Below are 14,309 nucleotides of genomic sequence, written 5' to 3'. Positions count from 1 at the left end.
GACTAGTTGCTCAAGCCACATACCCTCCCCATTTGTTTCACTCTGCTTCCCCCCACCCCTGCCAGTGGCACGTATCCTTTTTTGTCGTACTGTATAATTGACTTACTTTGTGTTTATCTTCCTCACCAGAAGGTAGGTTTTAGGGCAGAGATTTTTGCCCGGACACTTCTGTACCTGTCACATAATCGAGTGCCCAATAAATAGCTGTGGAATGAATAAACATCCTAAGGCTACTGTACGGTCAGGCTTTTTTTTTTTTTTTTTTAATTTGGCTGCGCTGGGTCTTAGCGCAGCCAAATTCCTGATGTAAATTAAAGTTTAAGAACCACCGGTATGAGCAGGATTTCAGGAGCCAGGTCTGTTGCTTACAGGTATGGATGTGTAGATCTATGAGGTAATTGACAAGTGTAACTGAATTTGTCCTCTCTTGGTTCTTCTCTTTCTCTTCCTCCTCCCTATTTCCTGAGGAAGTAACACAGGGAAAGAGGATATAAACGGTAGTAACTTCCAGTTGATTAGTTGTGTGTGTCAGGGTCCCCAAGACTACCTTTAGGTTCTAGCGATTACCAGGAGGATGCACTGGACTCAGCAGGTAGTCACACCCATACTTTGGGCTAACATTTATTACAGCAAAAAGACACAAGGCAAAAATCAGCCAAGGGAAAAGTCACATGAGACATAGTCCAGAGGAAACCAGAAGAAAGCTTCCAAGAGTCCTCTCCCAGTGGAGTCACACAGGACACGCTTAATTCCTCTAACATCAAATCCTAACGAGTGTGAAGTGTTACCTACCAGGGAAGCTCATTTAGAGACACAGTATTCAGGCGTTTACTGGGTACTAGTCATACAGGCCCCCTCTGTCTAGCAGATACCGAAAGTCCAGGGATGCCAAGAAGAAAAGTAGCTCAGCACAAACCACACTATACAAACAGTTTAGGCACAGTGAGCCATTCTTAACCAGTTAGGGTGGTAGGAGCCCTCCGGTTCCAGGCCTGCTTGCAAGGTTGACCCTTGGCTGGCATCTGGGAACTTGGATTTCAGGAGGGTTCCTACCCCCTAACTGGTTCAGAGTGGCTCACTCTTGCTTACAGGTGGGGGTATGTTAACTCTTTTCTGCCCTGTTTCTCTTTTCACTGTTTTCATCATGGTATCCAAAGAAGTTTGTTTTTTCTTCTTTATGTAGAACATAAAGCATTTAGATTTACCTCTCTTTAGGAAATTTAGTAATAATCAAAATGTGGGAATGCCTTGGACAGTTTCAGTGGATTGAAGAAGTGAGTTTATTCATGTAGGCATATTTTCTGAAAAATGCCTTCACAGTAGTATTGTCTCCTGATTTTAGTAATTACAAAAGTGATTTATTTCATGGTAAAATTTTAAAATTTATTCCAAACAATAAAAAATTAAGATAGCTTTCTTAGAATTCACTTGAAAAATATTATCTATGAATGTGACCATCTGTTCAAAGCAGACACTGATTTTTCTTCACTTTACTTCCATCTTTCATGTTCCAAAGGGCCAATGTGTAACTTGCCATCTTTGGATTTGCTTTTGTGAATAACCAGTCTTCTTCCTTTCTTTCTTTTTTTATAGGTCAAGATGCTGAATTATCAGGGACGCTTTCACTTGTTTTGACACAGTGCTGTAAGAGAATAAAGGATACTGTTCAAAAATTGGCCTCAGACCACAAAGACATCCACAGCAGTGTTTCTCGGGTTGGAAAAGCCATTGATAAGGTATGGCGTTGAGGGGAGTGTCTGGCGTGCTTTAGCGTCATCCTTCATCTCCTGTCACTGCTTCAATAACATTAGCTGTCTCAGATTATTTTATGTTGTTTCTTTTATCCTTGCTTTTCATAAACTTTTGCACATCTGGTTTTACCGTGTTATTCAAGTTCCCTGTTGCTGTTATTTAAAAAACAAAAAGAAAACAAACCAAAAACCTTCCCTTTTTACAGCCTTGTTTTTTACCCATTTGCTTAAATGATTACCGCTCCTAGTGTCACGATGAGTAAATTTCCAAGAAATTTTCACTTACTATGAGGGAGTTTGTTTATAGAAGTAACTTTTCCTACTTCCTGAGTAATTCCCAGGCCATGACTCTGCCTCTGTTATGGGATGATTAGGATAACACGCTTGCATCTGTCTCCCCTGCATCATTCTAACTCTTGTTGTCTTCCTGTGAGCATGCTAGTCACTTTTCTCCAGTGTTGCTTTCTGTGTGAGTGGGTTGGTTGCTAGCTAGCAAAGCCTGTCACTTGTATTGGGCGATTTTTCTTTTTTAATTTTTATTGGAATATAGTTGCTCTTGCGACATCTCTTAAATCTTTAACTTGGTGGTTTGCTTTTAAGCAGTTTTCACTTTTAGCACTGGGCCAATTTTGCCCTTGGAGTTCATAGTCCTAGTGGCGACTAAGAGAAGTGGCCTAAGGTTACTGTGTGATACCTCTGACTCTTTCAGAGGAGTTTGAAATAGTCAAACGTTGGGGAGTTTGTGACTGGTTATGGACATTTTTGTTCACACATTGTAAACTTCCGGGAGGGTAGGAGGAACTTTTGGGGAGAGCTGTTTGTAGTAAAACCGGTCTTATGAGCTGCTCCATATGTATACACGAGAACAGTAGCTGTAACGTAGAAACTCGTGGAATCCAGAGAGTGGCTGTAACTCGTGGATAAGTCTGTTAGAAATAATCCTACAGAGCAGCAGTGTTGAAAAGCTAGGCTCGAGGCAGCCTCAGTGAGCACTAGATGCTTGTAAGGAGATGTGGTTAACTGGTAGGCACGGTGTGACAGGACTGTGAGTGTTGGGGCTCGGGGGACTGTTTGGGTAGCTGTGCCTTCGGAAGTGTTAGTGCCCTTTGGAGAGCTCTCACCACTCCCACAGCGCCGTGGGCTTCACCTCAGCCAGAGGCAGAGGAGTGGTGTTGGCGGCAGCAGCCTCATTTTTGGGTCAGTGATGGCCGTTGCCAGCAGGGGCTGGGAAGGCAGCAAGTGTGCTCTGAAATAGCTTTGAGGTTGTGATGCCTGTTTGTTAATTGCAGGGGAGCGAACACAGCTTGGAAGTGGCTTCAGCCTCAGCCTTCTGGGGGCTGTGGCGCAGGATGCGGTCAGCTGGTGCGTGAAGTGATTGTTGGCGTGTGCTGCTTAAAGACCTCCTGGAATGGTGACGGGGGCACTTTAGAGGTGGTCTTAAATCACTGTGGGTGAGGAACCCTCTGTTTCTTTAGGGTGAGGTAACTGCTGGTGGTGTTTAGGAAGCTTCGGATTTTGGTGGCTGACAGTGACCAAGGCGTTCTAATGATGGTTCAGACCCCAGGAGGTTCCTGGAGGCATTGACCACCAGGCTGCCTGCAGTTATGCCAGTGTCGGGGGGCAGCAGGACCAGAACATGCCATGACAGTGAGAATAGCTGAAGCTTCCAAAGCAGCCAATCAGAGAAAGCGTCTGAGAAAAGAGCCCAGATTCTGGGAATAGGTAGGAACGGCCTCAGCAGTCGCACCTCAAGTGTGCGGACTACTGGCCACCAAGATTTGGAACATTTGGGCAAATAATTCAGGAGCTTTGCATTCTGCCATTGGTAGGGTGACCATATGTCCTCATTTCCTAGCTTATGTCTTGTCCTGTCATAATTATCATCAGAACCCTCTTTCACTCTTGTCCCCCAGCTACTGGTGACTTGCTAAACATGTCTTCCTCCCGACCTGGCAAGTCTTTATAGATATTCACAAGGGTTATCATGTTCTGACTAATCTTTGAGGCAAAGCATTTAAATGTATTTGGTGCTAGAAATGGAAGTTCTCTTTTTGAGATTGGATAACAAGGGAATACATAGTGAGTAATCTATATTCTGACTTTTTTAGGGGGGATGTGTTTGAGGTGAATGCTGCTAATTAAATATTTTAATTTACTCATTTCTCTTTTGAAGACATTTTTCAGGTACTTGGAAGTTATAAGGGCTTTTTCAGGTAATTTCTTTTTTTTTTGGTAGGTTTTATGTTCCTGTGAAAGTAGTTTAGGTTCTAGGTGACCCAGCTTCTAGATTCTTCTGATCTATCATATGAAATAAGATCATTAAGTTGATGGTGGTGATATTTGTTGAATTATAGTCCCGGGGCACAGCAGAAAGCTTGGATCTCTTAGCCCAGTTCGCTAACATTTTCCAGTGCATTCTCTCCCCTTTTTTGGGGTGGGGTGGGGGCATCTACTTAGCCTCAGCTGTAAACGAAGCTGTTACCCTGCTAGAACTACCTAGACCTTGTACATGAGCTTCCCATGCGTATGAGGAACTCTGTGTTGGCTGTTGTTGTCAAGACTCCTTTGCCTTGTAAAGTCTTCGGGCTCTTCTAGTTTGCACCTGGTAAATTTGTGCAAGCTTCCGGGGCCGCCTGCTATAAAGGCTGGGTGGACTTGTGTGGACTGGTAAACAAACAGGATGAAGCTGAAGCCATTGTGGCTCAAGCCTTTACACAACAGACAGCCTTGAGTAATAAACTGGAATGTCATCCAGCGGCCTGTGAGTACCATGTTATGGACACATGTTCCCACCCTGCTGAGAGGAGGACAGTAAAGAAGCCGGTGACTCCTTTATGAGCAGGTTGGTTGTTGAGTGAGGAACTTCAGTAAATTTTTGACATGCTTAAATGATTTATTTTTTCCTTTAATGTTTCAGTGCTCCTTTTAAAGCTCTTTAGTCATCACTTCGCTGAAAATGTACACAGAAGAGAAGTTTATGATGTTAACCAAGATATTTTCTGGCTTTTAATTATTGCCAACATAAAAAGTTATTGAAGATTTGTGCTTTAACGTGTTGACTATCTCCAGATGCTTGTAGTATAATCATAGTTTATAATATATGATAACAACAACCATTGGGTTTTGTGGTAAAAATTTTTTAAATGTGTTTTTAATATTTATTTTATAATTTTTAAATTCCTTCTCTATTTTAAGAAAATCTAGAATTCTCTCCTGTTTAGTGTATTTTAGTGTTTTACTTAGTCTTTTGATTTTTTTAAAGTTTAATTCCTAAGAAAAGTCAATAAAAACAATTATTGCTTTAGACTCGTGTGTGTGTGTGTGTGTGTGTGTGTGAAATAGTGCTAAGATTTTAAAGTGTCTAAAATTTGCTGTGGGACAGTGGAAAGTGAAACGTACAGTTCTTTAGAAGATTGTGGTCTAGTTTGTTCATGTAAGGGTGCTTTTTGTACACATAAAAGAACTGGAAAGATTCCGAGGCAACATAAAGTAAGTTTGCATAGGATGGACTCTGCTTACTATAAAAGGGAAAGGGAAGGGCTTCCCTGGTGGCGCAGCGGTTGGGAGTCCGCCTGCCGATGCAGGGGACACGGGTTCGTGCCCCGGTCCAGGAGGATCCCACATGCCGCAGAGCGGCTGGTCCTGTGAGCCATGGCCGCTGGGCCTGCACGTCTGGAGCCTGTGCTCCGCAACGGGAGAGGCCACGGCAGTGAGGGGCCCGTGTACCGCAAAAAAAAATCAAAGGTTTCTGGAGTTGATATTTTAAATTTGATTTGGAAGAATGGGTAAGATTTAGAGCAGCAGAGCAGTGAGGTGTGGTTCTTCTGTGGCACCAAGAAAGGAGCTGAACAGCTGAGAAAATGCTTGACTCCTGTTAAAGACTCTCAGGGACTGACTGGATTGGAGTGGCTGCCCTTGTCAGGACTAGGACAAGATCAGGCTGGGGACAGGCCAGTGATGGAAGGCGTCAGGGTTTGTTCCAAGGAGATGAGGGGGAAAGGGAGGGAACGATGAAAGCATTTGAGCATTTGCTTGTCTTCGTTACACAGGATGAAATTAGACTAAGGAGAAGTCAGGAGTAGGAAAATACAGCTCTCACTTAATGGAGTGTTGACCGTGTTCCAGACACTGAGCTGAGAGCTTTATGTACATTTATAGCCCACGATGCACGTGCATTATTCCCATTTCACATATGAGGAAACGAAGATTCAGAAATACTAAGTAACATACCCCAGGTGTACAGCTTGGAAGTGGTGAATTGATGTTTGGGAAGAGGTATCACTCAAGCGTTTGTTCTTAAACACTGTGCTGTGCTAGGAAATCAGTTAGGCCATTGCAGGGCTGGTCATGTTTTAAGGGGGAAAATCTTCTGCCACTAGATGGAGCATCTGCACTGGTGAGGCAACATGGTGATTGTTAAAAAAAATGGAGTAAGGCTGTAAAAAGTGAAATCGAGAATATTTTAAGATAGTTCTGGGTGAGCCGTTTGGAACTGCCTTTTATGTAGGTATGACTGGGGTATGAGAGGAGAAAAAGATACTGGCAGGAGAAAATTTGGGGGCTTCAGCCTTAAAAAGTCATTTGGTTTGAGTGGATGAGGTTGGCTCTAAAGTTCTTACTATGTAATGGATAAATCCTTGTGGTAGAGAGACGTTAACGAAGGAAGGAGATTAAGGAAGGAAATGAAGGCAATTAAAAAGGCTAGAAAATTTAGTCTAAGATGAAAAAGCTAAGTTTTGAGTTCTGAAATATAGGCAGATAATTTGATTTATGTTTTGGGTGGAATTTTTAGAATTATTGAAAAGGAATGTTGAACAAAGTCATAAAAAGACAACAGTGATTAGAAGCTAGGAACAAATTCCCTAAAAATAGAACATGTCAAACTAACCGCCTTCCCCCCCCACCCCCCGCCACCAACTACTAGCAAGGCATTTAATAAAAATCCCATATTTTTGGGGTCAGGATGGAAGCTGTTCTTTTTAAATTATGTGGTTTGAATAGGAGCAGCCGTGTTCTCGATACCGTGTCCACCTTGGCCACAGTGCTGCATGGTGTGAGGATGGGCCTGAGCCATCCAGGCTTGGCCACCTTCGTTTGCTCCAGGGTGGGTACCTCAACGTCCTTCCCTAGGATCTTTCTCATTAGAGCCCTTATGGAAAGAAGGGCTGAAAATATGTGAGCCCTGGAGTGATTAGTAGCCCTTGAAAGAATCTGGTCTCTTGTGGGAAGCAAAACCTACATGTCGCGAGAATAAGGGAGGGGAAATCTTTTGAGACCCGTTTATCCTCCTGTCTACCCCTGGTTACCTATGCCTCTTTTTATTTTATTTGGCAGTACGCGGGCCTCTCACTGTTGTGGCCTCTCCCGTTGCGGAGCACAGGCTCCGGACGCGCAGGCTCAGTGGCCGTGGCTCACGGGTCCAGCCACTCCGCGGCATGTGGGATCCTCCTGGACCAGGGCACGAACCCGTGTCCCCTGCATCGGCAGGCAGACTCCCAGCCACTGCGCCACCAGGGAAGCCCCTGTGCCTCCTTTTAAATCCTACTTGCTTGGGCAAAAGAGATTTCTGTTTGTAGGAACCAAGAGTCCTGACTTAAGCAGCTAGTTGCTCTCTGGGTCTCTTCACTTGTACTGGGCTTCAGTTTCCGTGAAACGATATTGGTTTTGTCCTTTTCAGTCTGGAGATCATTCTCAGAAGAGGAGTTGAGTTCCGCTTTCTCTGCCATGTGTCCCATTACGTTATTAGTTTTAGGCTCTGAGCAGAATGAAACTACATTATTTAGTTGGTAATGATAATTATTTGTTGAATTATAGTCTAGTCCACAGAGGAAAGCCTGGACCTTTGCAGTCAAGTCTCAGATTAGGATACAGGATCAGAGAGCCCCACTGGATCTGGAGGGGGCACAAACCCACTTTTGCCTGCGTCGAGAGGAAGCAGCTTGCTTGGTCTAGCATCCAAGCTAGGTTGGGTTGAGAGGGGAAACAGACCCCATCCCTATTACGCTGTGCCAACTAATCCAGTCTGTAATAGTATTCAGGTGACTTTAAATTAATGAATTTATTATTAATGCCTCTGTTAAAGTGCTTTTGTGTTTTTATTTTTATTTATGTTTTCTAAAATGAAGCTCTTTTAAATGTAGAATCAGAAGATTTGGTGGCAAGGCGTGGCCCTCAGATTCAGCATCTGTATTATTGAAGGCTTACCAGGGGCTAGGTACTGATAGTAGATATCTTCATGTACATTATTTAATTTAGTCGTTAGCAACACCTTGTGAGGTAGAGATTGTGGTCGGCATACACAGATGTGAAAACCAAGACTTTGGTTAAGTAACCTGCCTGAGATCACAGAACTAGAAAGCAAATGGAAGAGCTGGGATAAAAGCCCAGATTTTAAGACTTTGAAGAGCCTTTCCCAGCTGGAGTTCTTTGAAAGAATAAATTCCTGGTGCCCTGAGGGCACCCACTGTATGTATGAATTTCTGTCCTGTGCTTCTAGAGTGGTAAGAGGTGTGTGCCTTCTTTGGGAGAATTAGTAAAATAGTCACTCAGATTTCTGTAGTTGGTTCAGATAAGGAGGAAGTTGGGGAAGCAGATTGACCAGAGCAGAAAGGTATGTGAAATAACATGTAAAATAATTGTGAAGGACGGGGATGTAAATGTGACAGGTGGTTAGATTGTGGGGCATTTTAAGGATCTTAAAAGCCCAACAGAGTAGTTTGACACATGTCTGGCCACGCCACATGACTCCTCTTTGTTTATAAAGAAATAACTTATCAGTGTGCACCCCCTAACCCCCCCCCCACCTTTCTTGATCTGGCTAATCTACCTATCTCTTAACTTTGAAAACTAAAGGAGAGGTAGGAATGTCATGCAGAGGAGAGACTGGAATGTCTAAAAGGAGCAACATTTATAAATGCTCATTATGAGACACTACTAAATTTATTTTCCAACCCATAGTTGGCAAAGCACTGCTGTCTGATGTATACCTACATACGGATTATTTTATTACAGGGCATATACCTCATCATCACCTTTACTAAGTTTACTAGTAAAAATTTAGCAATTTTTCCCTAAAGGGTTTATAACAATTTATAGTCCTACTGAACATATATAACAGTTTCTGTTTCCTCAATTCCTACTTACACTTGGTATTATCAGACTTTTGTTTTTTGTTTTTGTTTTTTGCGGTACACGGCCCTCTCACTGTTGTGGCCTCTCCCATTGCGGAGCACAGGCTCCGGACGCGCAGGCTCAGCGGCCAATGGCTCACGGGCCCAGCCACTCCACAGCATGTGGGATCTTCCCGGACCAGGGCACGAACCCGTGTCCCCTGCATCGGCAGGCGGACTCTCAGCCACTGCGCCACCAGGGAAGCCCTATCAGACTTTTAAAAAATTTAAATCAATCAGATGGATGTGAAATAGTATCCATTTGTATTAATTTGCATTTCCTTCATCATCTTTGAAGTTGAGCATCTTTTCATAAGTTTGACCATGTGAATTTTCTCCTTTGTGAATTTCTTGGTTATTTGTCTATTGTTTTCTACTGGGTTATTTGTCTTTTTTATTGATTGGTAGGAATTTTTTTAAAAAAAACCTCTTTTGGATACTAATCTCTTGGGGGTTGTAGTGAAGTCGGTAGCTTTTCCCAGCCTGCGTGGAACCAGAATCCAGGTCTTTTTGTTCTCTTTTAAATATGCTTTGCAGTTCACCTCTCACTGCTAAATCAGATTAACTGGGTGCTTAGAAGGGAAGTTGATTCCTGGTGGGTACAACAGTAGCACACAGTTAGGGTCACAGGCCAATTTTTCTTCAAAAGTAGATGGAGAAGTTTAAAAAAAATGAACAGTATTCAAGAGTTGGCACTTAGGAACTAAAACAAATGCTGAGTTTTATCGTATATGGTTATCACTGCCTGCTCAATAATTATAATTTCATAAAATGTGTTTCAGAAATGGATGGTGAGCAATGAAAGCCAGTCCTTAAATCTAACCAATTTGTAAGCATGTTCATGGTACGGCAGAGAGGTAGGATGGTTTTAGATTTCATGGTTTCATAGTGATGGTCTGTTAAAGTCATTTACTCCTCCTCTGCCTAGCTTCCAGATTTTAAAACTTTTAACCCATCAAAAATGTGAATGATACTAAAAGTACATGAGGTGGTGTATGAATTTATGTGTCCTGATTTCTCTTTTTAAGCCATAATATCTTTTCTAGGCGGACACACCCTTGAATGTGTGCTTTTCTGCTTTTGATTCTTCTTTGAATCCTGCCTTCACATTTAAGAACATCTTTCCACTTTTTTTTTCTTTTCCTCTAAAAATATAAAAGGAAAAAGTATAGTGAAACAGAAGTGGTAATAGACAGATGTTTCTCGTCACTAGCCACTTCTTGGCTGGTTTGCGGTGCTGCTGATTTCCTGGGCAGCCATGCAAATGAGTTTGGTCACCTAGCAACAGGGGCTAGAACTGATCCTTGCTCTGATGCAACAGTAAGAATGTGCAGTTAAAACAAAAGGAGTTCTTATACTATATTGCATTTCCTCAACCTTTTTTTTTTTATATATAATTTTAGCTTTAATTTTTACTGCATGTGAGCAGAAAATAAGCTATGAAAAAAATTTACTTATCGACCTCAGTGGTTTAAACTGGAAAATCAGAACGGTAGAAGGGAGCTCAGAAATTTTCATCGAATGCATTGCTTATTCATGCTTAGTTGTATTTTCCAAGACTAGCAAATAAGTTCTAGAACTTGAATGTAGTAGAGGTATCCTGAGTACAAGGGTATTCAATTTTTCTTACCACCTGTGTAGTAGTGACCATGGTACACATTATAGGAATAAAGTTACATGAAGAGCATCATTGTAAAACCATCTAAATTTGTTTAAATGTTAGACTCTTTCATTTTAAAGTCATCAAGTTTTCTAGATGAACATTTACCTTTGGTATGTATATTAAGGAAAGATTTAAAGGAATTGTTTTGTTTGATTGGAGCAGTTACTGTCTGGTGGTAGCTATTCAAATCCTGACTAAGTATATACTACCAAAAGAATTGTCTGTTTTAATGTGGTCTGTGCTTTGAGCTGACCATTGTGTCTTCCAAAGTTTTTTCTTTCTTTCCTGCAGAATAATAGACACCTGATAAATCTGTTGGGGGTTGATGCGGTTGGGGAGTAATCATTAAATGAATACGTAGAAATCTGAAGGTTGTATTTGGAGTGAATGAGGCTGATAGATCAGTGAGGAATCTTAATCAGTCTCAGTGATTCTTGCTTATAGGGTGCATTCAGACAGTTATACAGTTATAGGCAGAGTTCTGAGTTCATAATAAATTCTGTCATCTGATACCCATTCCTTTAGTCATTTGAATGGCCATTTGTCAGGGGAAATAAAATATGGGAGAGTGTACATCAGTCACCCTTCTAGGCTTGTACCTTAGTCCAGAAGAGGAACAACATAGCACCATCTTCACTTCTAGTGTTCTAGTTGTCATAGACAGCATAAAGATATAATAATTTGCTTAAAAGTATTGATGAACTGTTATGAAGTCCTCTCTCAGCAGGCGGAATCTGATAAGCAGATGGGAAATTAGAGAACCTTATCCAAACAATTCTGGCTTTTCTTCAGTGCTAGATAGTCTATTCAGTATGGGCACGGAGACTATTGCTGTAGCACCTAGATACCCTGTATTATTTCCATTCTTTAGATTAAGTACCAGGCCAAGAAAGAGGTCTATAAAAAGAAAATGAAGAAAAATGAAGACTCAGAGTAGTTTTGCTTTTTGTTTTTGTCTGAGTAATTCCAAATGTTAATGTGCACATTTAGTTTTAGGCTACTGACTTGACACCTAAGAAGAGATAGCTCTTTAAAGAAAAATGGGCTTACTGTTGGAGAGGAGAGCTCTCCTGCATTGTAGTGATCGTAAATGGTAGGTGGTTTGCAGTTCTATTACTACCTGTTCGTGTATGTACTGTAAAATAATCCTGTGTCGTGTGGACTGTATTTAAGCAATGATTGACTAAGATTGTAATTTCAGTAAATCTAAATGATCTCGTCTAATTAAATTCATGTGCTTCAAAAAAAAAGAAAGAAAGAAAGAAATGCAAGAGGTTTGCCTATGAAAGATAAGGCGGTGGAAGTAAAATTGAGCAGGGAAAGCTTTCAGAGGTAGCTTTGTTTTTCCTTCACTCTTGATGTTCCGAGTTGTCTTCTTCTAGTATAATTTCCCTTCAATCAGGAGAACTTTTAGCGATTCTTTTAGAGCAGGTCTTCTGCCAACAAATTCAGCTTTCCTTCATCTGAGAATGTCTTTATTTCACCTTCATTCCTGAAGGATATTTTCACTTGGTACAAAATTTGGGGATGACAGTTCTTTTCTTTTAGTACTTGAAAAGTGTGCCACTTTCTTCTGGTCTCCATGGTTTCTATTGAGAAATCTGTAGTCATTTGAATCATAGTTCCCCTATAAGTAGTGCATCACTTTTCTTGATAACTATTTCAAGATTTTTTCTTTGTCTTAAGTTTTTAACAGTTTGATTACGAAGTGTCTAAGTGTGGATTTCTTTGAATTTATCCTTTTAGGAGTCTGTTGAGCTTCTTGAATCTCTAGATTTATGTCTTTTGCCAGGTTTGGGAAATATTAAAAACATTTTTTTCTACACTATCCTCTTCTGTTGTTCTAGCACTCCATTGACATGACTGTTAGATCTTTTGTTATTGTCATGCAGGACCCTGAGGCTCTGTTCGTTTTTTCTCAATCTTTGGTTATTCACATTAGATCATTTCTATTGATCTTCACTGACTTTTGCTCTGTCACCTCTGTTCTGCTGTTGAGTCCATGCAACAAGTTTTTAATTTTGATTACTGTGTCTTGTTTCTTGCTGAGACTTTCTGTCTTTTCAGAAGTGTTTGCCCTTCCTTCTTGAAGCAATTTTATAATTGTTCTAACGTCTTTGATGATACCAACATCTGTCATCTTTGCATTGTTGTCTGTTGAACATCTTATGTGAATTTAGGTTTTCCTAGGTCTTCATATGACAAATAATTTTGGATTGTATTTTGGACATTTTTAATATTATGTTTTGAGCCTCTGGGTCTTATTTAAGTTCTGTGGAGAATATTGATGTTTTTGTTTTAGCGGACTTGACCTGGTTGGGTTCGGGCTCCTCAGTCTTCTCTGAGTTTTAAAATAGTTTCAATGTCAGCTTCGTTTCCAAAGCCATTACAGAGCTATTCAGATATGTTCTGTTTGTGTGCCGACCAGTGGCCATCCTGGGACCTGGAAACTAGGGCTGTCTCTTAGTTCAGTTTTCAAAGTCTGTGGTATGCTGCTGAGGGTCAGACCCATGCCTGTATAACTTGAGGGTGAGCCCAGGAGTTCCTAAACAACTTGGTGGGGGGATCACTTTCCTGCGTTCCTTCCTCTCTGTGATCTCCCTGCTACTTTATGGTTCTCTGGGGCTGCCTTTTTAGTCACCCAGCCAGAAATCCGGGGCTTTACCTACCCTGCTCTCCTGTATATTTACCATAACTCTGCCTATATCTGGGGCTACAAGGTGGAAGGACAGAGAGAAAAGATGCAAGAGGGGTTTTTGCCCCTCGCTCTTGGGACCATAGCTTCTCTGACTGGAGAGGAAGGATCCCTTTCTAAAGGTGCCTCAGAGTTTTAGGCTTCCTGCTATGGTAGACAGAGTTCTAAAGTTCTCCCAAGATTCTTGTCCCATGGTTATTCAGTCAAACATAATCTAGGTACTGCTGTGAAGGGTAGAAATAGAAACTGATTTAACTACAGACTGCCTGGCTACAGTACAAGAAAAGGGAGGGAAAAAAGCATGCGATTTCCCCCGCTCTCTATGTGGTAGGAGAATACACTCCTGTTCCCCATGCCAGCACCGAAGGGCTTCTCCTGGAGCGCTCTGTCTACATCCCGGGTGCCCAGTTGTGGGTTCTGGCTGCATTGCATCCAGGCTAAGAGATACTGGAGGGAGAAAAGTAGTAAACTCACTGCCAGCTCTTTGCCTTCCTCCCCAGTCCACTTACTACTATTCACTTTTTTGTTTCAGTCCTGATTTTGTAACTGCATTCAGTGGGAGAGACAGGTTGGGTTTTTAAGGATTCTTTTTTTTTTAACAAATGGAGTCATAACTTTGTAGTTTTGTAGAAGTTGCTTTTTTTCACTTAAGGTGTTATGGACATTTTTCCATGTTAGTAGATACAGAGCAATGAACCTCACTTTTTAATTATGAATAGTAATACTAGCATAGTAGCAGTTACCATGTCATTGAACCAGTAAGGAAGTATATTAATTTATGAGGGCTGCCATAACAAAGTACCACAGACTGGGTGGCTTACACAGACGTTTATTTTCCCACAGTTCTGGAGACAGGAAGTTCCGTATCAAGGTGTGGCAGGGTTGGTATCTTCTGAGGCCTTTCTCCCTGACTTGCAGATAGCCATCTTCTTCCTGTTTCGTCATGTGATGTCTTCCTCTGCTTGCGCTACCATAACAAAATTCCATAGACTGGGTGGTTTAAACAACAGAAACGTGTTTTCTCATAGTTC

General features: G+C 41.5%; 1 protein-coding gene across 4 annotated transcripts in view; it reads left to right on the top strand.

Moving 5' to 3' along the window:
- The window catches only part of RMND5A (required for meiotic nuclear division 5 homolog A), a 77,038-nt gene that overhangs the window by 18,956 nt on the left and 43,773 nt on the right, over positions 1-14,309 (top strand). For all 4 annotated transcript variants that reach the window (XM_067704447.1, XM_067704444.1, XM_067704445.1 and 1 more), the window contains exon 2: positions 1,594-1,736. In XM_067704447.1, coding sequence (XP_067560548.1) covers positions 1,594-1,736 — 143 coding nt within the window. The remainder of the gene's footprint in view (positions 1-1,593; positions 1,737-14,309) is intronic.

The sequence above is a fragment of the Pseudorca crassidens genome, chromosome 14 (genome assembly GCF_039906515.1).
Source record: "Pseudorca crassidens isolate mPseCra1 chromosome 14, mPseCra1.hap1, whole genome shotgun sequence".
Taxonomy (NCBI): Eukaryota; Metazoa; Chordata; class Mammalia; order Artiodactyla; family Delphinidae; genus Pseudorca; species Pseudorca crassidens.
This window is presented reverse-complemented; position numbering and strand designations above follow the sequence as displayed.